Here is a 25,000-nt window from a genome sequence, read left to right as displayed (position 1 = left end):
TAGAGAGGGGGCGCGAGGGAGGGAAAGAGAGAGGGGGCGCGAGGAGGGAAAGAGAGAGGGGGCGCGAGGGAGGAAAGAGAGAGGGGGGGCGCGAGGGAGGGAAAGAGAGAGGGGCGCGAGGGAGGGAAAGAGAGAGGGGCGCGAGGGAGGGAAAGAGAGAGGGGGCGCGAGGGAGGGAAAGAGAGAGGGGGCGCGAGGGAGGAAAGAGAGAGGGGGCGCGAGGAGGAAAGAGAGAGGGGCGCGAGGGAGGGAAAGAGAGAGGGGGCTGCGAGGGAGGGAAAGAGAGAGGGGGCGCGAGGGAGGGAAAGAGAGAGGGGGCGCGAGGGAGGGAAAGAGAGAGGGGCGCGAGGGAGGGAAAGAGAGAGGGGGCGCGAGGGAGGGAAAGAGAGAGGGGGCGCGAGGGAGGGAAAGAGAGAGGGGGCGCGAGGGAGGGAAAGAGAGAGGGGGCGCGAGGGAGGGAAAGAGAGAGGGGGCGCGAGGGAGGGAAAGAGAGAGGGGGCGCGAGGGAGGGAAAGAGAGAGGGGGCGCGAGGGAGGGAAAGAGAGAGGGGGCGCGAGGGAGGGAAAGAGAGAGGGGGCGCGAGGGAGGGAAAGAGAGAGGGGGCGCGAGGGAGGGAAAGAGAGAGGGGGCGCGAGGGAGGGAAAGAGAGAGGGGGCGCGAGGGAGGGAAAGAGAGAGGGGGCGCGAGGGAGGGAAAGAGAGAGGGGGCGCGAGGGAGGGAAAGAGAGAGGGGGCGCGAGGGAGGGAAAGAGAGAGGGGGCGCGAGGGAGGGAAAGAGAGAGGGGGCGCGAGGGAGGGAAAGAGAGAGGGGGCGCGAGGGAGGGAAAGAGAGAGGGGGCGCGAGGGAGGGAAAGAGAGAGGGGGCGCGAGGGAGGGAAAGAGAGAGGGGGCGCGAGGGAGGGAAAGAGAGAGGGGGCGCGAGGGAGGGAAAGAGAGAGGGGGCGCGAGGGAGGGAAAGAGAGAGGGGCGCGAGGGAGGGAAAGAGAGAGGGGGCGCGAGGGAGGGAAAGAGAGAGGGGGCGCGAGGGAGGGAAAGAGAGAGGGGGCGCGAGGGAGGGAAAGAGAGAGGGGGCGCGAGGGAGGGAAAGAGAGAGGGGGCGCGAGGGAGGGAAAGAGAGAGGGGGCGCGAGGGAGGGAAAGAGAGAGGGGGCGCGAGGGAGGGAAAGAGAGAGGGGGCGCGAGGGAGGGAAAGAGAGAGGGGGCGCGAGGGAGGGAAAGAGAGAGGGGGCGCGAGGGAGGGAAAGAGAGAGGGGGCGCGAGGGAGGGAAAGAGAGAGGGGGCGCGAGGGAGGGAAAGAGAGAGGGGCGCGAGGGAGGGAAAGAGAGAGGGGGCGCGAGGGAGGGAAAGAGAGAGGGGGCGCGAGGGAGGGAAAGAGAGAGGGGGCGCGAGGGAGGGAAAGAGAGAGGGGGCGCGAGGGAGGGAAAGAGAGAGGGGGCGCGAGGGAGGGAAAGAGAGAGGGGGCGCGAGGGAGGGAAAGAGAGAGGGGGCGCGAGGGAGGGAAAGAGAGAGGGGGCGCGAGGGAGGGAAAGAGAGAGGGGGCGCGAGGGAGGGAAAGAGAGAGGGGGCGCGAGGGAGGGAAAGAGAGAGGGGGCGCGAGGGAGGGAAAGAGAGAGGGGGCGCGAGGGAGGGAAAGAGAGAGGGGGCGCGAGGGAGGGAAAGAGAGAGGGGGCGCGAGGGAGGGAAAGAGAGAGGGGGCGCGAGGGAGGGAAAGAGAGAGGGGGCGCGAGGGAGGGAAAGAGAGAGGGGGCGCGAGGGAGGGAAAGAGAGAGGGGGCGCGAGGGAGGGAAAGAGAGAGGGGGCGCGAGGGAGGGAAAGAGAGAGGGGGCGCGAGGGAGGGAAAGAGAGAGGGGGCGCGAGGGAGGGAAAGAGAGAGGGGGCGCGAGGGAGGGAAAGAGAGAGGGGGCGCGAGGGAGGGAAAGAGAGAGGGGGCGCGAGGGAGGGAAAGAGAGAGGGGGCGCGAGGGAGGGAAAGAGAGAGGGGGCGCGAGGGAGGGAAAGAGAGAGGGGGCGCGAGGGAGGGAAAGAGAGAGGGGGCGCGAGGGAGGGAAAGAGAGAGGGGGCGCGAGGGAGGGAAAGAGAGAGGGGGCGCGAGGGAGGGAAAGAGAGAGGGGGCGCGAGGGAGGGAAAGAGAGAGGGGGCGCGAGGGAGGGAAAGAGAGAGGGGGCGCGAGGGAGGGAAAGAGAGAGGGGGCGCGAGGGAGGGAAAGAGAGAGGGGGCGCGAGGGAGGGAAAGAGAGAGGGGGCGCGAGGGAGGGAAAGAGAGAGGGGGCGCGAGGGAGGGAAAGAGAGAGGGGGCGCGAGGGAGGAAGAGAGAGGGGCGCGAGGAGGGAAAGAGAGAGGGGCGCGAGGGAGGGAAAGAGAGAGGGGGCGCGAGGGAGGGAAAGAGAGAGGGGGCGCGAGGGAGGGAAAGAGAGAGGGGGCGCGAGGGAGGGAAAGAGAGAGGGGGCGCGAGGGAGGGAAAGAGAGAGGGGGCGCGAGGGAGGGAAAGAGAGAGGGGGCGCGAGGGAGGGAAAGAGAGAGGGGGCGCGAGGGAGGGAAAGAGAGAGGGGGCGCGAGGGAGGGAAAGAGAGAGGGGGCGCGAGGGAGGGAAAGAGAGAGGGGGCGCGAGGGAGGGAAAGAGAGAGGGGGCGCGAGGGAGGGAAAGAGAGAGGGGGCGCGAGGGAGGGAAAGAGAGAGGGGGCGCGAGGGAGGGAAAGAGAGAGGGGGCGCGAGGGAGGGAAAGAGAGAGGGGGCGCGAGGGAGGGAAAGAGAGAGGGGGCGCGAGGGAGGGAAAGAGAGAGGGGGCGCGAGGGAGGGAAAGAGAGAGGGGGCGCGAGGGAGGGAAAGAGAGAGGGGGCGCGAGGGAGGGAAAGAGAGAGGGGGCGCGAGGGAGGGAAAGAGAGAGGGGGCGCGAGGGAGGGAAAGAGAGAGGGGGCGCGAGGGAGGGAAAGAGAGAGGGGGCGCGAGGGAGGGAAAGAGAGAGGGGGCGCGAGGGAGGGAAAGAGAGAGGGGGCGCGAGGGAGGGAAAGAGAGAGGGGGCGCGAGGGAGGGAAAGAGAGAGGGGGCGCGAGGGAGGGAAAGAGAGAGGGGGCGCGAGGGAGGGAAAGAGAGAGGGGGCGCGAGGGAGGGAAAGAGAGAGGGGGCGCGAGGGAGGGAAAGAGAGAGGGGGCGCGAGGGAGGGAAAGAGAGAGGGGGCGCGAGGGAGGGAAAGAGAGAGGGGGCGCGAGGGAGGGAAAGAGAGAGGGGGCGCGAGGGAGGGAAAGAGAGAGGGGGCGCGAGGGAGGGAAAGAGAGAGGGGGCGCGAGGGAGGGAAAGAGAGAGGGGGCGCGAGGGAGGGAAAGAGAGAGGGGGCGCGAGGGAGGGAAAGAGAGAGGGGGCGCGAGGGAGGGAAAGAGAGAGGGGGCGCGAGGGAGGGAAAGAGAGAGGGGGCGCGAGGGAGGGAAAGAGAGAGGGGGCGCGAGGGAGGGAAAGAGAGAGGGGGCGCGAGGGAGGGAAAGAGAGAGGGGGCGCGAGGGAGGGAAAGAGAGAGGGGGCGCGAGGGAGGGAAAGAGAGAGGGGGCGCGAGGGAGGGAAAGAGAGAGGGGGCGCGAGGGAGGGAAAGAGAGAGGGGGCGCGAGGGAGGGAAAGAGAGAGGGGGCGCGAGGGAGGGAAAGAGAGAGGGGGCGCGAGGGAGGGAAAGAGAGAGGGGGCGCGAGGGAGGGAAAGAGAGAGGGGGCGCGAGGGAGGGAAAGAGAGAGGGGGCGCGAGGGAGGGAAAGAGAGAGGGGGCGCGAGGGAGGGAAAGAGAGAGGGGGCGCGAGGGAGGGAAAGAGAGAGGGGGGCGCGAGGGAGGGAAAGAGAGAGGGGGCGCGAGGGAGGGAAAGAGAGAGGGGGCGCGAGGGAGGGAAAGAGAGAGGGGGCGCGAGGGAGGGAAAGAGAGAGGGGGCGCGAGGGAGGGAAAGAGAGAGGGGGCGCGAGGGAGGGAAAGAGAGAGGGGGCGCGAGGGAGGGAAAGAGAGAGGGGGCGCGAGGGAGGGAAAGAGAGAGGGGGCGCGAGGGAGGGAAAGAGAGAGGGGGCGCGAGGGAGGGAAAGAGAGAGGGGGCGCGAGGGAGGGAAAGAGAGAGGGGGCGCGAGGGAGGGAAAGAGAGAGGGGGCGCGAGGGAGGGAAAGAGAGAGGGGGCGCGAGGGAGGGAAAGAGAGAGGGGGCGCGAGGGAGGGAAAGAGAGAGGGGGCGCGAGGGAGGGAAAGAGAGAGGGGGCGCGAGGGAGGGAAAGAGAGAGGGGGCGCGAGGGAGGGAAAGAGAGAGGGGGCGCGAGGGAGGGAAAGAGAGAGGGGGCGCGAGGGAGGGAAAGAGAGAGGGGGCGCGAGGGAGGGAAAGAGAGAGGGGGCGCGAGGGAGGGAAAGAGAGAGGGGGCGCGAGGGAGGGAAAGAGAGAGGGGGCGCGAGGGAGGGAAAGAGAGAGGGGGCGCGAGGGAGGGAAAGAGAGAGGGGGCGCGAGGGAGGGAAAGAGAGAGGGGGCGCGAGGGAGGGAAAGAGAGAGGGGGCGCGAGGGAGGGAAAGAGAGAGGGGGCGCGAGGGAGGGAAAGAGAGAGGGGGCGCGAGGGAGGGAAAGAGAGAGGGGGCGCGAGGGAGGGAAAGAGAGAGGGGGCGCGAGGGAGGGAAAGAGAGAGGGGGCGCGAGGGAGGGAAAGAGAGAGGGGGCGCGAGGGAGGGAAAGAGAGAGGGGGCGCGAGGGAGGGAAAGAGAGAGGGGGCGCGAGGGAGGGAAAGAGAGAGGGGGCGCGAGGGAGGGAAAGAGAGAGGGGGCGCGAGGGAGGGAAAGAGAGAGGGGGCGCGAGGGAGGGAAAGAGAGAGGGGGCGCGAGGGAGGGAAAGAGAGAGGGGGCGCGAGGGAGGGAAAGAGAGAGGGGGCGCGAGGGAGGGAAAGAGAGAGGGGGCGCGAGGGAGGGAAAGAGAGAGGGGGCGCGAGGGAGGGAAAGAGAGAGGGGGCGCGAGGGAGGGAAAGAGAGAGGGGGCGCGAGGGAGGGAAAGAGAGAGGGGGCGCGAGGGAGGGAAAGAGAGAGGGGGCGCGAGGGAGGGAAAGAGAGAGGGGGCGCGAGGGAGGGAAAGAGAGAGGGGGCGCGAGGGAGGGAAAGAGAGAGGGGGCGCGAGGGAGGGAAAGAGAGAGGGGGCGCGAGGGAGGGAAAGAGAGAGGGGGCGCGAGGGAGGGAAAGAGAGAGGGGGCGCGAGGGAGGGAAAGAGAGAGGGGGCGCGAGGGAGGGAAAGAGAGAGGGGGCGCGAGGGAGGGAAAGAGAGAGGGGGCGCGAGGGAGGGAAAGAGAGAGGGGGCGCGAGGGAGGGAAAGAGAGAGGGGGCGCGAGGGAGGGAAAGAGAGAGGGGGCGCGAGGGAGGGAAAGAGAGAGGGGGCGCGAGGGAGGGAAAGAGAGAGGGGGCGCGAGGGAGGGAAAGAGAGAGGGGGCGCGAGGGAGGGAAAGAGAGAGGGGGCGCGAGGGAGGGAAAGAGAGAGGGGGCGCGAGGGAGGGAAAGAGAGAGGGGGCGCGAGGGAGGGAAAGAGAGAGGGGGCGCGAGGGAGGGAAAGAGAGAGGGGGCGCGAGGGAGGGAAAGAGAGAGGGGGCGCGAGGGAGGGAAAGAGAGAGGGGGCGCGAGGGAGGGAAAGAGAGAGGGGGCGCGAGGGAGGGAAAGAGAGAGGGGGCGCGAGGGAGGGAAAGAGAGAGGGGGCGCGAGGGAGGGAAAGAGAGAGGGGGCGCGAGGGAGGGAAAGAGAGAGGGGGCGCGAGGGAGGGAAAGAGAGAGGGGGCGCGAGGGAGGGAAAGAGAGAGGGGGCGCGAGGGAGGGAAAGAGAGAGGGGGCGCGAGGGAGGGAAAGAGAGAGGGGGCGCGAGGGAGGGAAAGAGAGAGGGGGCGCGAGGGAGGGAAAGAGAGAGGGGGCGCGAGGGAGGGAAAGAGAGAGGGGGCGCGAGGGAGGGAAAGAGAGAGGGGGCGCGAGGGAGGGAAAGAGAGAGGGGGCGCGAGGGAGGGAAAGAGAGAGGGGGCGCGAGGGAGGGAAAGAGAGAGGGGGCGCGAGGGAGGGAAAGAGAGAGGGGGCGCGAGGGAGGGAAAGAGAGAGGGGGCGCGAGGGAGGGAAAGAGAGAGGGGGCGCGAGGGAGGGAAAGAGAGAGGGGGCGCGAGGGAGGGAAAGAGAGAGGGGGCGCGAGGGAGGGAAAGAGAGAGGGGGCGCGAGGGAGGGAAAGAGAGAGGGGGCGCGAGGGAGGGAAAGAGAGAGGGGGCGCGAGGGAGGGAAAGAGAGAGGGGGCGCGAGGGAGGGAAAGAGAGAGGGGGCGCGAGGGAGGGAAAGAGAGAGGGGGCGCGAGGGAGGGAAAGAGAGAGGGGGCGCGAGGGAGGGAAAGAGAGAGGGGGCGCGAGGGAGGGAAAGAGAGAGGGCGCGCAGTAGCGGCAGAGAGACAGATAAACTGTTTGCATTGGCGGAAGGGTCGTGAAACAGATAACACTGATTTAAAATGATAGGCGAGAACCAAAGGCAACATGAGGAATTTATATTTTTAAACACAGCAAGTGGTTATGATCTTGAATGCATTATCTGAAAGGGAGGTGGAAGCAGATTCAATTGTGGTTTTCAAAAGGTAATTAGATAACCACCTGAAAGGAAAGAACTTTCAGTGCTCCAGGGAAAGAGTGGGGGAGTGGGACTAGCCAAACTGCTCTTGCAGAGAGCCAGCACAAGCTTGATGGGCTGAATCATCTCCTTCTGTTCTATGATAACATGTGGTGGGCGGGTGGCAGAGAAACGTGGAAAGGAAGACACTGCAAGTATTAAATAAAATTATATCTCAAGGAAATATCTATATCACAGTTACAGTGAGATTATCCACTTAAGAGACCATATGAACATTAACATTCCTTCATTCAGTTTACCAGGAACAGTGGAATTAATTTTATAGATTCATTGAACCGAATATTTCCAGTTATAAAGTAACCAGAGATGTGGATTTTATTGCATTTTCATAACGCACTCATTCCTGTTAAGCTAAAGGAGAATGAACAAGTTATACACCAAAAGAGACACTAGTTTTAAATGCAGTATTCTAATATATGCCAACTCGTATTCTCGCTCTATAACAAGGACATTTTGTCTGTGACATTTAACATTCATTTGCAAATTATTCATTCGAAATCTGGACTCTATTTCGCTTGCCTCTCTCGAATTCATTCTTCCTCCTAGACTCTCCATTACCCCACCTCATACCCTTCCATTCTTTCTTTTTCTCATTCCCTCACCCCGTATATTTACAAGCAGCAGTACCCTCTCAATTTCTTAAACCACTGTTAAGCCGTTTAGCATCTGCAGAAAAAGGTCTATACCTGCTGTAACCATAGTGTCACTCCTGTTTTGCTCCTTTGCTGTCTGGTTTGTTAAAGAGCCAAGTGTGCACAGCTGTCCCCTGCTGTATATTCTGGTCTATTCACCCTAAAATTCAACTAATTTACATTGCAATTGAAAAATATGTTGGGTTAGCTGGGCCAGACTGGAAAGAAGACTCCCGGCTTTACTGTGGCTGGTCACATTCTTTGTATCTGCATTTCTCACATCAGAGCAGGTGGGTCACTGTAGATGCTGAACAAAGCATTCAAAGAGCTGCACTTCAGCCACAGAAAAAGTATAAACAGCAGAGAAGATGCTGCAATGGCTGCTCAAGGTATGAAGGTAGAGAGAGTCTCCAGAATGAAATTTTATGGAACAAAAATTAGATCAGGCCAGATTGATAGCGAAAGATTTTGGCATCTTTACCAAAATCTGACGTGGAACTGGGTTAGGCTAGAATGGGACTCTACCTCTTTTAGAAGGCAACCGAGAACATTGATCAGTGATTTCACGAACATTCTCCTGTGATGTGCATGACTTTGAAAAAGTTCTACTTTAATATGAGCTGTATAAATAGAAGACCCAAGAATGCACAGTGTGGACTATCCAGTTTGTTCAACAAATGTGCTAGAGACACAGGTATAGTACAATTAGGGATCCAGTGTGCTGCAGCACAGAAGAGTAAAACACTCTTGCCTGCTATCTCCCACATGAGACATGAATTGACTACAATGCTTTGAGAGAGCAGCAGGAGCTTCCCCACAAGTAGAGAACAAAGGCTATTCTCAGGCACCTTTGGGGCAGAGTCCTCGCAGTGGGAAAGGGAAATGAGAAATCAGTGTTACAAATTATAACAATGGCTTCTGAAGGCAATTTTTTTCTATTCAAACAACACCTGATGGCTGCATTGGAGTGTACTATACAAACAGTATAGTTGCCTTGAAGGAAGAGAATAGCTTGAGGATGGGGAAAGGGGGGGGGGGGGTGGAAAAGAGTGTACTGTTATATAAAAAGCTGATTATATTTAGATGAGGAATATAAAAGTTTAATCAAAGTGTTTTTGTTGGAGTGAAGTTGGTTTGTCCTTCGTCCTCTTCTGAGTGGGAAATGGTTATTCAGAGAACAGCTTTCTGCAAAAGCAGCAAGCAAGCATGAGCAATCTACCCACCTAAAGCCACAATTTAAGTACTGTCTGATCTGCATGCATACCTGACATCTGCACCGCTATTGTCCAGCTGTCTAATGCTCAGTGTACCATCCTCCTTGATATACAGGCCAGCACTAGATGGGTTGGCAAAAGTGGAGATAAATGGACCTAGAGACTGGAACGCAGCTTGGCGGACCTGGCAGGGTCAACAAAGTTTCAGTAAACGGATATCATTTTGTTAGTGCACTCTTCAGATTTAGAAGCTGAAGTTTACAATTACATGCGTAGGTTACGCGTCAGGTGTTACGCAAATCTCGGAACCGCAAACCCAGCTAAATCAGTTTTGTTGCAGGGCCGAAATGGGCCGTGTAAAAATTCTTTGCAGACTTACTTAACCAATCTATGACCAAAATCACCATGCCCACGTGAGGCCCTTCCAGGGTTATTTGGGCTTAGTAAAGGAATAAACATGTTAATGATAAGGGTGTACTTCCAAATTGTCACTACTAAAAGTACATGGACTTAACCCAATTAGTAGTGTTGTAATTGCTCGTACAGAGCCCAAAGTCAGCCCATTGATCTCCCTCAAAATGGGTGCATGATATGGCAATAGCAGGTTATATGCAGCTTATAAAGCAATCATATAGTTTACATTATATCAGAATACAAAGGCTCACTAGTTCTCGAGAGCTGCAGCAGACTACCTGTTGAAATCTCTTTCCTAGCACCGCTCTCTGAAGCCATACATAGTGGTTTGCCTGCTGTGGTCCTTACCCATCTAGAAGGGTCACTGATGAGATTAATGAAGAGTGGGGAGAGTTTGGTCCTGCGGACTTCAGGTGAAACCGAGCAGGAAACCGCCATGAAGCACTCTGCACATGCTTTCCGAATGCCCCAGACATTGTCTGAGCACAGCTGGAAGAACCTGGGGATCTGAAATCAAGTACAATTTCGTGAGAGACACTTAAAAGATCAGGGAACAGAGGCAGCTTCGAAACTGCTAGCCAATATTCTCTCCAGAGCTGGGACGCTGGAATATTTTGTGGGCAAACAGGCCTTAAAGCAGAAAATTACTTCCCAGTAGCAGCTACACCAGTCAATAATTTTAAACTTCAGAAAGTATCCAAATATTCAATTACTTCCTTTCAACACACAAGTCAACATCTCTTCCCATAGGTCACTGGGATCTTAAAGAGCTTGAAGGCCATAAATTCACAGTTATCAACTTTGTCAGAAAAGTTCCAAAGTGCTTCAGATAAAGTGGATTAGTCTGAGGTAGAAGCATTGGTGTGGCAATTGTAGTGCACAGCAAAATGCCACAGTGAATAACGAACTGAACATTGATCTAGTTGCAGGAGAATGCTGGGCTGGGGGATGGCACCTGTTAATACAACACTTCCTTATACTGAAGTGTCAGCCTGATTTCATGCTTAAATCAGGAAGTGGGACTCAAACCCACAATTCTCTGACTCACAGGCAAGAGTGCTAATGAATCAAAGTGATACTATGTAAATGTTTGCGCTTGCTTGTGTTCACCAGTCAAAGTGAGAGGAATGGAAGTAGTGATTCACATACCAGGTACTTCTCAGTTGCTTCCTGGCCAACAGTATTACAGATATCTCCAAAGTTAGTTGCACACACCTTAAGAAATAGAAAAAAAAAAGGGGAGGGGGTTATATTGCCACAACTCACCAAGGATTCATTCCAATTAGATCGCATGCACAAACAAGATTTGTTTAACAGATTCAATACAACATTTAGTGCAGAGTTTGCCCTCCCAAAATATCATCAGAGGGCTTTAAAGTATTCAGACAGTGATACACTGATAGAACAGCGAGCGCTGTAAATCAGAGTTCAGACCGAAGCTTTCTCCTCCCCCAACTGTGTGAACTAGTAGGCATTTGAAAAAAGAAATGACAAGTTTTCATTAAATTTCCAGTTTTTATTTTAGAAACACAATAAAGTGATCTTGCAGGTTACCAGTTAAACTGGGTCACAAGTTAAAGTAAGAGATAAGACCATGTCAAACTACTGTCTAACTTAGTCCATCTATGGACAGAACTAGATATATTACAATCCCATTTACCTTACGAACATGAAACAGCTTGCCATCACTGCACAGCTCACAAAATCGAAACAGCAGCAGTCGCTCAGTTATTTCGCTGGTCAATATGGAGGCCATTTTACAAATTATCTAAGGCAAGAGAAGTAAAACGAGTAGTGAACATAAAGACCCACAGGAAATAGCTGGCAGTGAACACATACACACCAAAACAACAGGCAGTAAATATATCGAGTACCCTTGAATTTATACTATCAAACATAGCAGTAGATCTTCAAACAGATGGCCACAACTCAGCACAGTAGCAGCAGTGTGTACCATGTACAAGATGCACTGCAACAACTCACCAAGTCTCCTCCGAGAGCACCGTCCAAACCCACAAGCTCTACCACCTAGAAGGTCAAGAGCAGCAGATGCATGGGAACACCACCACCTGCAAGCCACACTTTTTCCTGACTTGAAAATAAAACACTATATTCACTGTCACTGGGGCAAATTCCTGGAACTCCCCGACAGCACCGTGGGTGTACCTACACCCCAAGGACTGCAACGGTTCAAGAAGGCAGCTCAACACCACCATCTCAAGGGCAATAAAGAATGAGCAATAAGTGCTGGCCTAGCCAGCGACACTCACATCCCATGAACGAATAAAAAGAAACCCAGTCATAACCTATCAGAACTGAAACGTTAACACTGTCTCTCTCTCTCCACGGATGCTGCCTGGCCTGCTGAGTATTTCCAGCATTTTCTGTTTCTATTTCAGATTTCCAGCATCCACAGTATTTTGTTTTCAAATCCCGATCATGTGTCCAGTGATCTGTTCTGTACATCTACCTAGATTTACCTCTAATTGATATCCATAAAAAAACATGGCATTTTGTATTTACCATCAATACTACCCAAGCAAATTCATTTTCAGCAATTTTATTTACTTGACCAGGAAGTCAAGAGTACAGAGGTTTGTGTGTATTTCTATTCACCTGCATCAAGATTGTTCCCAAAAACAGAGACTCTTCTGCTTTATTAAAAAGAGAAAGTCTGAGCCAATACATTTCGTTCCAAGTAGTCTCCGGAGAAAGTGATTCACTCACCTTCTGAGTCGGGTCTCTGCCCAATTGCCCTAGTGACATCAAGTGTGGAAACGCTCTGGAGCAGCTTCATTGCTAACACTGGGGCACATAAAAGCAAACTGACTCAAAAGCCATCCACCCATGAGAGACCCTGCCTGGTACAGAGAGGAGAACAGGTTTTCCAGACAGATTTCCCAGAATTGGGATGGCTCTGGAGCAGTACTCAGGCCTGTTCGAAGATACACCCTAATTTTCTTTTTATATTTGTTCATGGGATGTGTCCATCGCTGGTAATCCCATCCCCAATCTCCATCCCATGTTTAAAGCAGAGATTGACAGATTTCTAAATACAAATGACATAAGGGGATATGGGGATAGTGTGGGAAAAAGGTATTGAAGTAGAAGATCAGCCATGATCATACTGATTGGCAGGGTAGGCTCGATGGGCTGAATGGCCTACTCCTGTGCCTATGCTCTCGAGAAGGAAGTGGTGAGTTGCCTTCTTTAACTGCTGCAGTCCATGTGCTGTAGGTACACCCACAGTGTTGTTAGGGAGGGAGTTCCAGGATTTTGACACAGCAACATTGAAGGAACTGTGATTTAGTTCCAAGTGAGAGTGGTGTGTGGCTTGCAGGGGAACTTGCAGGTGGTGATGTTCCCATGCACCTGCTGCCCTTGTTCTTTTAAGTGGTGGAGGTTTGAAAGGTGCTGTCAAAGGAACCTTGGCAAGTTGCTACAGTTCATCTTGTAGATGGTACACATTGTTGCGACAGTGCACTGGTGGAGGAGGGAGTGAATGTATAAGGTGGTGGATGGGGTGCCAGTCAAGCAGGCTGCTTTGCCCTGGATAGTGTCAAGCTTCATGAGTGCTGTTGGAGTTGAACTCATCCAAGTGGGAAGTACTCCAACATATTCCTAACTTGTGCCATGTAGATGGTGGACAGGTTTTGGGGAGTCAGGAGGTAAGTTACTCACTGCAGAGTCTGCAGCCTCTGACCTGTTCTTGTAGCCACAGTATTGACGTGACTGGTCCAGTTAAGTTTCGGGCCAATGGTAACCCCAGGATGCTGATGGTGGGGATTAAGTAATGATAATGTCATAGAATGTCAAGGGGAGATGGTTAGAGTCTTTCTTGATGGAGATGGTCATTGCCTGGCACCCGTGTGGCACAAATGTTACTTGCCACTTATCAGCCCAAGGCTGAATGTCCATGCCTTGCTGCATGGGGTCATGGACTGCTTCATTAACTGAAGAGTTGGTAATGGAACTGAACACTGTACAATCATCAGCAAACATCACCAATTCTGACCTTATAATGGATGGTAAGTCATTGATGAAGCAGCTGAAAATGGTCGGGCCTAGGACACGACCCCAACGACCTCCTGCAGTGATGTCCTGGGGCTAATGTTTGGCCTTCAACAACCACACCCATCTTCCTTTGTGCTAGGTATGATTCCAGCCAGAGAAGTGTTTTCCCCCAATCTCCATTGACTTCAATTTAACCAAGGCTCCTTGATGCCACACTTGGTCAAATGCTACCTTGACATCAAGGGCAGTCAGTCTCACCTCCCCACCAATCTGGAGTACAACTTTTTTGTCCATGTTTGGATCAAGGCTATAACAAGGTCTTGAGCCAAGTGGTCCTGGCAAAATCTAAAATGAACACTGGTGAGTAAGTTATTGCTGAGTAAATGTCACTTGATAACACTAACAACAGCACCTTCCATCACTCTGCTGACGACTGTGAGTAGACTGATGGGGCGGAAATTGGCCAGATTGTATTTGCCCTGCTTTTTTTGGACAGGACATACCTGGGCAATTTTCCATATTGTTGGGTAGATGCAAGTGTTGTAACTGTATTGGAATAGCTTGGATACTAACCTAGCTAGTTCTAGAGCACAGGTTTTCAGCACTGCAGCCAGGATATTATCGGAACCCATGGCCTTTTTGTATCCAGTGTGCTCAGCCATTTCTTGATATCACATGGAGTGAACTGAGTTGGCTGAAGACGAGCATCTGGGGACCTCATGCGGAGGCCAAGATGGCTGAAAATGGTTGCAAACAATTCAGCCTTTTGCACTGACATGCTGGGCTCCACCATCATTGAAGATGGGGATGTTCATGGCGCCTCCTCCACCCATTAGTTGTCAAATTGTCCACCACTGTTCATGACATGGATGTAGCAGGATGGCATTGCTTTGATCTGATCTGTTGGTTGTGGGATTGCTTAATGCTCTCTATAGTACACATGCGAGGTTGGTACCTCATTTTTAGGTATGCCTCGTGTTGCTCCTGGCATGCTCTCCTACTCTTCTCATTGAACCAGGATCAGTCCCTTGTCTTGATGGTAATAATGGCAGAGCAAGGATATGACAGGCCATGAGGTTACAGATTGTGATGGAGCACAATTCTGCTGCTGATGGCCCACAGCGTCTCATAGATGTTCAGTTTTGTGCTGTTAGATCTGATCTGAATCTATTCCATTTAGCACAGTGGTAGTGCCACACAACACGATGGAGAATATCCTCATTGTGAAGACAGGACTTTGTCTCCACAAGGACTACGAATACGGTCATGGACAGATGCCTCTGCTACAGGTAGATTGGTGAGGACAAGGTCAAGTAGGTTTGTCCCTCATATTGGTTCTCTCACCACCTGCTGCAAGCCCAGTCTGGCAGATATGTCCTTCAGCCAGCTCAGTCAGAAGCAGTGCTACCATTCCAGTCTTAGTGATGGATATTGAAGTCCCCCAACCAGTGCCCTTGCTATTCTCAGTGCATCTTCCAAGTGGTGTTCAACATGGAATACTGATTCATTAGTTGAGGGAGGGCAATAGGTGGTAATCAACAAGAGGTTTCCTTGCCCATGTTTGACCTGATGCCCCGAGAATTCATGGGGTCTGGACTTGATGTTGAGGACTCCTAGGGCCACTTCCTCCCATCTGTGCTGCAACCTCTGGTGGGTCTACCCTGCCAGTTGGGCAGGAAATACCCAGGGATGGTGATGGCGGATTCTGGGCATTGGCTGAGAGGTATGATTCGGTGAATATGACTATGTCAGTGTTTTTTGACTAGTCTGTGGGACAGCTCTCCCAATTCTGGCACAAGATGTTAATGAGGAGGACTTTGCAGTCTTGCCTGGGCTAAGTGTGCCTTTGTCACATCGATACCAGGTGCTCTGTCCTTTTTTTTCAATAGCAGCTTGATACAACTGAGTGGCTTGCTAGGCCATTTCAGAGGGTAATTGAGAGTCAATCACATTGCTGTGGGTCTGGAGTTACATGTAGACCAGACATGTAAAGACAGCCGATTTCCTTTCCTAAAGGACGAGTGAACCAGGTGGGTTTTTAATGACAATCCAGCAGTTTCATTGTCACCATTACTGTGACTAGCTTTTTATTCCAGATTTGCCATGATGGGATTTGAACTCATGTTGCCAGAGCATTACTCCAGGCCTCTGGATTACTATCCCAGTAACATTACCACTATGCTACTACTCCCACTTGTCTGGAACTTCTCTGGAAGTGCACCTGGCAATTAACATCACTGAAGCAACGAGACAGACACCATACCTGAGGGTCTCTACTGGAATAACAAGTGACTTAAAAATCTTAATTTGGTGAGAGCTGTCATTTTAGTCATAGAGTCATACAGATGCAGCACCGAAACAGACCCTTCAGCCCAACGAGTCCACGCCGACCATCAACCACCCATTTATACTAATCCTACATTAATTCCATTTTCCCTCTCACATCCCCACCTCCCCTCAATTCTCCTACCACCTACCTACACTAGGGACAATTTTTTTACAATGGCCAATTTACCTATCAACCTGCAAGTCTTTGGCATGTGGGAGGAAACTGGAGCACCCGGAGGAAACCCACGCGGTCACAGGGAGTACGTGCAAACTCCACACAAGCAGTACCCAGAACCGAACCCGGGTCACTGGAGCTATGAGGCTGCGGTGCTAGCCACTGCGCCGCCCACTGCACTGCCAACAACCTTTATAAAAAGGTAGGAGAACCTCTTGTAACAAAAAGCACTGCCCCCTAACTTTGCTGTACCTTAGTAGATTGCATTAACAGAGGCCCATGTGATATATAATGGAGATAATCAGCATTCGTAATTCAATATAAAAACACGGTAGTAAATTAACTGGACAAAAAGTTCACTTAAAATTAAGGAATTCAGTCACTGTACTGGAAGGATGGGTTATGAATCAGCATGCTTTTTGAAGCCTCTAAACACATAGCAAGCCCACATACTTGGGAACATTTGTTTCTAGGAAAATTAAGGTAAATTTTCACCTCCACAGCAAATCACCTAAAAGAACTCACCCAAAGAAGTTAACAGGAAGAAAAAAAATCAAGCAATCTGCTCTGCCACATGACTGCCCAGGTGAAGAATATGAAAATGACAACCCCACGCCCGCCACCCCCCCCAACCCGAGTCCAAGTTAGACCTAATTTCAAAAGCAAGGCTATGGTTCGCAGTCACTAGACACATTCCAGAACAATGAGAGAGTCAAGGAGACATTCCAGCTACTCACAGCCACAGCTTCAATCTTGTAGTCATCATCGCTGTCAGGAGCCGTGAGATCCAGAAGAACTGGGCAGACCTTTACCTCTACGTCGGTCCTGTCGATCAGCTCCTGTTCCAGCAATACCAGCAGAGCTGCCTGACTGGTTTTTCTAACCTAGGAATGAGAAAAATGTACAGAAGGAAAACATTAAAATTTGAAGGAGAAAAATTCTCCTACTTGAGTCCTGCCTCACAGTTTGTAACAAGGCCCGGCTGAAGCGACCACATGCTTTAGGAGACCTTGTTTCCTATCACGTCTTCCAACCAAAGAGTGTAACCACACAATTTTCAATAAAAAGTCAGTCTCAAGGCCCCACCACAGTTCTTATGATTGAATCTCAATGGTCCGAATTTTGAGGACAGCAGCAAAATGAACAGCACCAACTGTTCATTATACTTTCTTCAGGCTTTTGCACTGGAATGTGCAGTCATCAGAGTGTAATTTCTGCACAGCACCCTCTACAAGGGATCTGGGACATGTGTGAAGCAAGCACACAACCTTGTAATTCCTTAACCAGACTGAAGAATCCTTATTGAGACAGAGTTTGAACCAGGAATTGTCAGTCAGAATATTTAATTCAATGTCAATTCATGTACAGAAAGCAAAATAAAAAGAGGGAAAGAAAGACTGGATTAAGAAGATTAAGAGAGAGAGAGAGAGAAAGAGAGAGAGGGAGAGAGAAAAAGAGGAGACAAAGTTACAAAAAAATTAGGTCTGGATTTTTTAAAATCTCCAACAATAATTAACATATGGAGGAATAAGAATATAAGAAATAGGATCAGGAGTAGACAATATGGCTCAGAGTCTGCTCCGCTATTAAATATGATGCTGATCTTCTGCCTCACTTTGCTGCCCGCTGCCCATATTCCTCGATTCCCTGAAAGATCAAAAATCTATCGATTCCAGCCTTGAATATACTCAATGATGGAGCATCTGCAACCCTCAAGGGTAGACAATTCCAAAAATTCACAATCCTACACCCTATTTATCCATACTCTCTGCATCCTGTCTATTAACCAATCCTCTATCCATGCTAATATATTATCCCCAACTCCATGAGTCCTCATTCTGCATATTAACCTTTTGTATGGCACCTTAGCGAATGCCTTTTGGAATTCCAAGTATATTATATCTACTGGTTCTCTTTTATCTACCCTGCTAGTTACTCCCACAACAATCTCTTAATAAATTTGTCAAATAGGATTTCCCTTTAGTAAACCCATGTTGACTCTATCTGATCATACCATGATTTAAATGCATTAAGACTTCCTTCATAATAGACTCCAGCATTTTCCAGATGACTGATGTCAGGCTAACTGGCCTGTTTTCTCCCTCCCTCCTTTCTTGAATAGCTGTGTTACATTTGCTAATTTACAATCTGCTGGGACTGTTCTAGGATCTAGGGAATTTTGGAAAAATCAGAACCATTGCATCCACTATCTCTGCAGCTACCTCTTTTAGAACCCTGGGATATAGGCCAGTAGGCCCTAGGGATTTGCTGGCTTTTAGTCCCTTAAGTTTTTCCAATACTTTTTCCCTGCTGATATGGGCGGCACAGTGGCGCAGTGGTTAGCACCGCAGCCTCACAGCTCCAGGGACCCGGGTTCGATTCCAGGTACTGCCTGTGTGGAGTTTGCAAGTTCTCCCTGTGTCTGCGTGGGTTTTCTCCGGGTGCTCCGGTTTCCTCCCACAAGCCAAAAGACTTGCAGGTTGATAGGTAAATTGGCCATTATAAATTGTCACTAGTGTAGGTAGGTGGTAGGGAAATATAGGGACAGGTGGGGATGTTTGGTAGGAATATGGGATTAGTGCAGGATTAGTATAAATGGGTGGTTGATGTTCGGCACAGACTCGGTGGGCCGAAGGGCCTGTTTCAGTGCTGTATCTCTAATCTAATCTAAATTAATTACCTTAATTTCCTCACTATTATTAGCCCTTTAGTTACATCCCCAGTTTATACACCCTACTGAGCCAGCAGCGCCTGAGATGGCTTGGCCATGTGAGCCGCATGGAAGATGGCAGGATCCCCAAGCACACATTGTACAGCGAGCTCGTCACTGGTATCAGACCCACCGGCCATCCTTGTCTCCGCTTTAAAGACGTCTGCAAACGCGACATGAAGTCCTGTGACATTGATCACAAGTCGTGGGAGTCAGTTGCCAGCAATCGCCAGAGCTGGTGGGCAACCATAAAGGTGGGGCTAAAGCGTGGCGAGTCGAAGAGACTTAGCAGTTGGCAGGAAAAAAGACAAAAGCGCAAGGAGAGAGCCAACTGTGTAACAGCCCCGACAACCAATTTTATTTGCAGCACCTGTGGAAGAGTCTGTCACTCTGGTATTGGCCTTTATAGCCACTCCAGGCGCAGCTTCACAAACCACTGACCACCTCCAGGCGCTTACCCATTGTCTCTCGAGACAAGGAGGCCAAAGATTTCCGTTATGAAATTTGCGCCTTCTACAATGAAGATGGACACAAAATATTTATTCAACGTTCCTGCCATTTCCTCATTCCCCATGATAATGTCTCCTGCTTCTGCCTTTAAGAAACCAATGTTTACTTTAGCTACTCTCCTTTTTCTACACTTGAAAAAGTTCTTACAATCCATTTTATATTCCAAGCTAGTTTACTCTCTTATTCTATTTTTTCCCTTTGTATCAACATTTTGGTCACCCTTTCCTGGTTTCTAAAACTCTCCCAATCCTCAGACTACTATTCTTCGCAACAGTATGAGCCTCTTCTTTTAATCTAATACTATCCTTAACTTCCCTAGTAAGCCACGGATAGATCTTCTCAGAGTTTTTATTTTTTAATGGTATGTATTTTTGTTGAACAATATGAATCATTTATTTTAATGTTACCCACTGGTTATCTACCGTTATACTTTTTAATCTATTTAACCAATCAACCGTAGCCGGCTCGCCCTCAAGGCTATGTAATTGTCTTTGTTTAAGTTTAGGATTCTTGTTTTAGAATAAGACTCCACACTTATTTAAACAAAAGTTAATTTTCAGTGCCAGAGAGCTTGTTTGGCAGTAATTAAGGCTTAGGCACATTGTTAAAATTTTACTTACACTAGAATTGACCTTTGGCAACTTTAGTGGGTATACCATATAAATACCCCAACTTTACGCCCTTCATCTGTTTCAGTGTTACTGTTACAGCGAAGCTTCTGCAGGAGCAGGGCAACTTGAACAGCAGCTTTGTGATTTCTACATTCAACTGCGCATGTGCAGTTGTCAGAAGTTGCTGTCCGATTTACTCTTTAATAACAGAGAATGCCGATAGCTGCATTAGGTTTCATCACAGTCCCTTTGCCGACTGGGAAATCAACTTGCTGGATTTAAGTAAACAAAAACTGGTCTGCTAGGATTTTGACACCAGTTGCTGGTTGACAGTTTTGTTGGACTGTTCTTTTTTGTATATAAAAAAATGTGTTGAAACTTTTCGTGGGCAATCTAAATCGATAAGAACATACAAACATACGAACCTGGAGCAAGAATAGGCCACTCGACCCCTCGAACCTGCTCCGCCATTCAATAAGATCATGGCGGAATTGATTACTCCACATTTCCATCTAACCCAATAACCTTCCACCCCCTGCTGATCAAGAATCTATCTACCTCTGCCTTAAAAATATTCAAAGACTCTGCTTCCACTGCCTTTTGAGGAAGAGAATTCCAAAGACTCACGACGTCTGAGAGAAAAATTTTCTCCTCATGTCTTCAACGGGCGACCCCTTATTTTTAAACAGTGACCCCTAGTTCGAGATTCTCCCACAAGGGGGAAACATCCTTTCCACATCCACCCTGTCAAGACCCCTCAGGATCTTATATGTTTCAATCAAGTCACCTCTTACTCTTCTAAATATCAGTGGATACAAGCCTAGCCTGTCCAATCTTTCCTTGTAAGATAGTATGCCCATTCCAGGTATTAGTCTAGTAAACCTTCTTTGTGCTGCCTCCAACGCATTTACATCCTTCCTTACACAGTACTCCAGATGTGGTCTCACAAATCCCCTGTATAGCTGAAGCATAACCTCCCTACTTTTGTATTCGATTCCCCTCGCAATAAACAATAACATTCTATTAGCTTTCCTAATTACGTGCTGTACCTGCATACTAACCTTTTGCGATTCATTCACTAGGACACCCAGATCCTTCTGCATCTTAGAGCTCTGCAATCTCTCACCATTTAGATAATATGCTCCTTTTTTATTCTTCCTGCCAACTTCCTCCCACTTTCCCACATTATACTCCATTTGCCAGATCTTTGCCCACTCACTTAACCTATCTATATCCCTTTGTAGTCTCCTTATGTCCTCTTCATAAGTTGCTTTCCTACCTATCTTTGTGTCATCAGCAAATTTAGCAACCATACCTTCATCTAAGTCATTTATATAAATTGTAAAAAGTTGAGACCCCAGCACAGATCCCTGTAGCACACCACTTGTTACATCTGGCCAAGCAGAAAATGACCCATTTATGCCTACTCTCTGTTTCCTGTTAGCAAACTCCTATCTATGCCAATATGTTACCCCCTACACCATGAGCTTTTATTTTCTGCAATAACCTTTGATGTGGCACCTTATGAAATGCCATCTGGAAATCTAAGTACAATACATCCACTGGTTCCTCTTTATCCACAGCACATGTAACTCCTTTAAAGAACTCCAATAAATTGATTAGACATGATTTTCCTTTCACAAAACTATGCTGACTCTGCCTGATTACCTTGAATTTTTCTAAGTGCCCTGCTATAATGTCTTTAATAATAGCTTCTAACATTTTCTCTATGATAGATGTTAAGCTAACTGGCCTGTAGTTTCCTGCTTTCTGTCTCCCTCCCTTTTTGAATAAAGGAGTTACATTCGCTATTTTCCAATCTAAAGGAACCTTCCCCAAATCTAGGGAATTTTGGAAAATTAAAAGTAACACATCAACTATCTCACTAGCCACTTCTTTTAACACCCTAGGACAAAGTCCATCAGGACCTGGGACATGTCAGCCCGTAGTTCCAACAATTTACAGGGTACTACTTCCCTGGTAATTGTAATTTTCTTCAGTTCCTCCCTCCCTTCCATTTCCTGACTTACAGTTAATACTGGGATGTTACTTGTATCCTCAATAGTGAAGACCGATGCAAAATATTTCTTCAATTCATCTTCCATCTCCTTATCAATTATTAATTGCCCAGACTCACTTTTATAGGACCAATGCTCATTTTGTTAACTTTCCTTTTTTAAATATCGATAGAAACTCTTAGGATCTGTCTTTATATTCCTAGCTAGCTTTCTCTCGTACTCTAATTTTATCTTCCTTATCAATCTTTTAGTCCTCTTTTGCTGTTTTTTTTATATTCTGTCCAATCTTCTGACCTGCCTCCCAGCTTTGCGCAATTATAGGCTTTTTCTTTATGCTTGATACTATCTTTAACTTTTTAGTTAACCACGGATGGCAGGTTCCACCCTTGAGATTTTTCTTTCTGGTTGAAACCTATCTATTCTGTGTATTCTGAAATATCCCCTTAAATGTCTGCCACTGCATCTCTATTGACCTATTCCATAATCTAATTTGCCAGTTCACTTTAGCTAGCTCTGCTTTCATGCCCTCGTAATTGCCCTTATTTAAGTTTAAAACACTAGTCTTGGACCCACTCTTCTCTCCCTCAAACTGAATGTAAAATTCTATCATATTATGATCGCTGTTACTTAGAGGTGCCTTAATTATGAGGTAATTAATTATTCTTTTCTTGTCACACAATACCAGGTCTAGTATAGCCTGCTCTCTGGTTGGCTCCAGAATGTATTGTTCCAAGAAATTATCCTGAAAACATTCTATGTACTCCTCATCTAGGCTATCTCTGCCTATCTGATTTTTCCAGTCTATATGTAGGTTAAAATCCCCCATAATTATCACTGTACCTTCCTGACAAGCTGACATTATTTCTTCCTTTATACCTCGTCCCATACTGTGGTTAATGTTAAGTTGCCTGTACACCACTCCCACAAGTGACTTCTTGCCATTATGATTTCTCATCTCGACCCAAACTGTTTCTATATCTTAAATAAAAGCAGAATACTGCAGATGCGGTTCCGAAGAAGGGTCAATGACCCGAAACGTTAACTCTGCTTTTCTTTTCACAGACCTGCTGAGTGGTTCCAGCATTTCCTGTTTTTTCTTCTATATCTTAGTCTCCTGAACTTAGGTCATCCCTCTCTATTATGCTAATACCATCATTAATTAACAGAGCTACCCCTCTACCTTTTCCTAGCTTCCTGTACTTCCTAAATGCCATGTATCCTTCAATATTCAGGTCCCAATCTATGTCATCCTGCAGCCATGTCTCTGTAATAGTTTTCAGATTGTACTTATTTATTTCTATTTGCACTCTCAATTCATCTGTTTTGTCTCGAATGCTATATGCATTCAGAGACAGAGCCTTTAGTTATGTTCTTTTATTATTTGGTACAGCTATTTCGCATTGTTGGATCAATTCAGACTAACCACGTAACAGATTACCAACAAACTAATTAGATGATTAATAAGCTATTGGCTCTCATCTTAGTGTCTCTACAACCAGCCAAGCACACTAATCCCCAGCCCCAGCTCTCAGTCTCATCTTCTGGCAATCCCAGAGTTGTTTTGAAAGAGATGCTGGGAGATAAAATATACACTTTTGCTTCGTAAATCATAACCAGAGAAATACATTCTGTCAGAATGTTACTGGTCTGTCAAAGAGATCAAAGTTGGAATCTTATAATTGCTGTGGCGTTCCTGATGGCGGGACCGGAAGTCGTCATAACTTCTGTTCCCGCTGCAAATCCCATTTGCCACGCAATTTTGTATTTAAATTAGCCACGCGGCGACAGGCATGGTGACCACATGGGATCATGCGGCGGGGAGGCTGTCTTTCATTGGTGGAACCCACCGTCACTGCCCCAAGCACCATGATAGCCACAAATATAAAACATTCTGTGCTTGCAGCCTGAAGGATCATCAGCCTTCCTTTCATTTAAGTGTCTTCAGAATAGCTTAGTTGAAGCTTACACTTAAATAAAAATGTTTTTGCCTCCCCTTTGTGAAAGTCACCACCAACTTCATATCATTTGTTTTCCCTGCAGCCGAAGTGAATGACACAGCAGCCAGCAGGCAGCGTCCCACCCCACGGTTCCATGATGACTCCCTGCAGGTTCTCCTCCAGGCTGTCAGGGAAAGATGAGAGGTCCTCTTCCCTGCAGATGGAGTCAGCAGACCATCCCACCTCACCAAGGCGTGCTGGATGGAGGTAGCGGACTGTAGGGAACATCTTAGAACATGGGTACACTGCAAGCGTGTCAATGACTTGCTCAAATCAGCAAGGGGAATTGGTCCTGGCGAGAATGCCCCATTGATTTCTTCCATGGCTAGGTGTCTTTAAGGCAGCAGGTGGCAGAGAGTAATGTCACTGGACTAGTAATCCAGAGCCCAGGCTAATGCTCTGGGGACATGGGTTCAAATACCACCATGGCAGATGGTGAAATTTGAATTCAGTTAATAAATCTGGAATTAGTCTAATGGTGACCATGAAACCATTGTCGATTGTTGTAAAAACCTATCTGGTTCATTAATGTTCTTTAGGGAAGGAAATCTGCTGTCCTTACCTGGTCTGGCCTACATGTGACTCCAGACCCACAGTAATGTGGTTGACTCTTACATGCCCTCTGAAATGGCCTAGCAAGCCACTCAGTTGTATCTAACCGCTACGAAGTCAATAAAAAGGAATAAAACCGGACGGACCACCCGGCATCAACCTAGACACCGGAAACGACAATGGCAAACCCAGCCCCGTCAACCCTGCAAATTCCTGCTTACTAACATCTGGGGGCTTGTGCCAAAGTTAGGAGAGCTGTCCCACACACTAGTCAAGCAACAGCCTGACATAGTTATACTCACGGAATCAAACCTGACAGACAATGTCCCAGACACTGCAATCACCATCCCCGGGTATGTCCTGTCCCACCAGCAGGATACACCCAGCAGAGGTGGCAGCACAGTGGTACACTGTAGGGAGGGAGTTGCCCTGGGAGTCCTCATCAACAAGTCTGGACCCCATGAAGTCTCATGGCATCAGATCAAACATGGACAAGGAAACCTCCTGCTGATTACCACCTACCGCCCTCCCTCAGCTGATGAGTCAGTATTCCTCCATTTGAACAGCACTTGGAGGAAGCACTGAGGGTGGCAAAGGCACAGAATGTACTCTGGGTGGGGGACTTCAATGTCCATCACCAAGTGGCTCGGTAGCACCACTACTGACCGAGCTGGCAGAGTCCTAAAGGACTAAAGCTAGACTGTGTATGCGGCAGGTGGTGAAGGAACCAAGAGGGGAAAACATACTTGACCTCGTCCTCACCAATCTGCCTGCTGCAAATGCATCTGTCCATGACAGTATTATTAGGAGTGACCACCGCACAGTCCTTGTGGAGACGAAGTCCCGCCTTCACATTGAGGATACCCTCCTTCGTGTTGTGTGGCACTACCACCGTGCTAAATTTCAAACAGATCTAGCAATGCAAAACTGGACATCCATGAGGCGCTGTGGGCCATCAGCAGCAGCAGAATTGTACTCAACCACAATCTGTAACCTCATGGCCCAGCATATCCCCCACTCTACCATTACCATCAAGTCAGGATACCAACCCTGGTTCAATGAAGAGTGCAGGAGAGCATGCTAGGAACAGCAACAGGCATATCTCAAAATGAGAGGTCAACCTGGTGAAGCTACAACACAGGACTATCTGCATCCCAAACTGCGTAAGCAGCATGCGCTAGACAGAGCTAAGCGATCCCATAACC

The 25,000-nt window shown here is 49.9% G+C and overlaps 1 protein-coding gene across 3 annotated transcripts in view; it reads right to left on the bottom strand.

Annotated features, from left to right (window-relative positions):
* Positions 1–25,000, bottom strand: part of ppp4r1l (protein phosphatase 4, regulatory subunit 1-like) — a 111,471-nt gene that overhangs the window by 45,253 nt on the left and 41,218 nt on the right. For all 3 annotated transcript variants that reach the window (XM_068048055.1, XM_068048057.1, XM_068048056.1), the window contains 5 exons: positions 16,135–16,281; positions 10,541–10,648; positions 10,030–10,095; positions 9,229–9,387; positions 8,517–8,650 (listed from right to left, as the gene is read on the bottom strand). In XM_068048055.1, the coding sequence (XP_067904156.1) occupies positions 8,517–8,650; positions 9,229–9,387; positions 10,030–10,095; positions 10,541–10,648; positions 16,135–16,281 (614 nt within the window). The remainder of the gene's footprint in view (positions 1–8,516; positions 8,651–9,228; positions 9,388–10,029; positions 10,096–10,540; positions 10,649–16,134; positions 16,282–25,000) is intronic.

This window comes from Heterodontus francisci, chromosome 16 (assembly GCF_036365525.1).
Source record: "Heterodontus francisci isolate sHetFra1 chromosome 16, sHetFra1.hap1, whole genome shotgun sequence".
Classification (NCBI taxonomy): domain Eukaryota; kingdom Metazoa; phylum Chordata; class Chondrichthyes; order Heterodontiformes; family Heterodontidae; genus Heterodontus; species Heterodontus francisci.
Note: the sequence above shows the minus strand (reverse complement) of the source record. Positions and strands in the feature narration are given on the sequence as shown.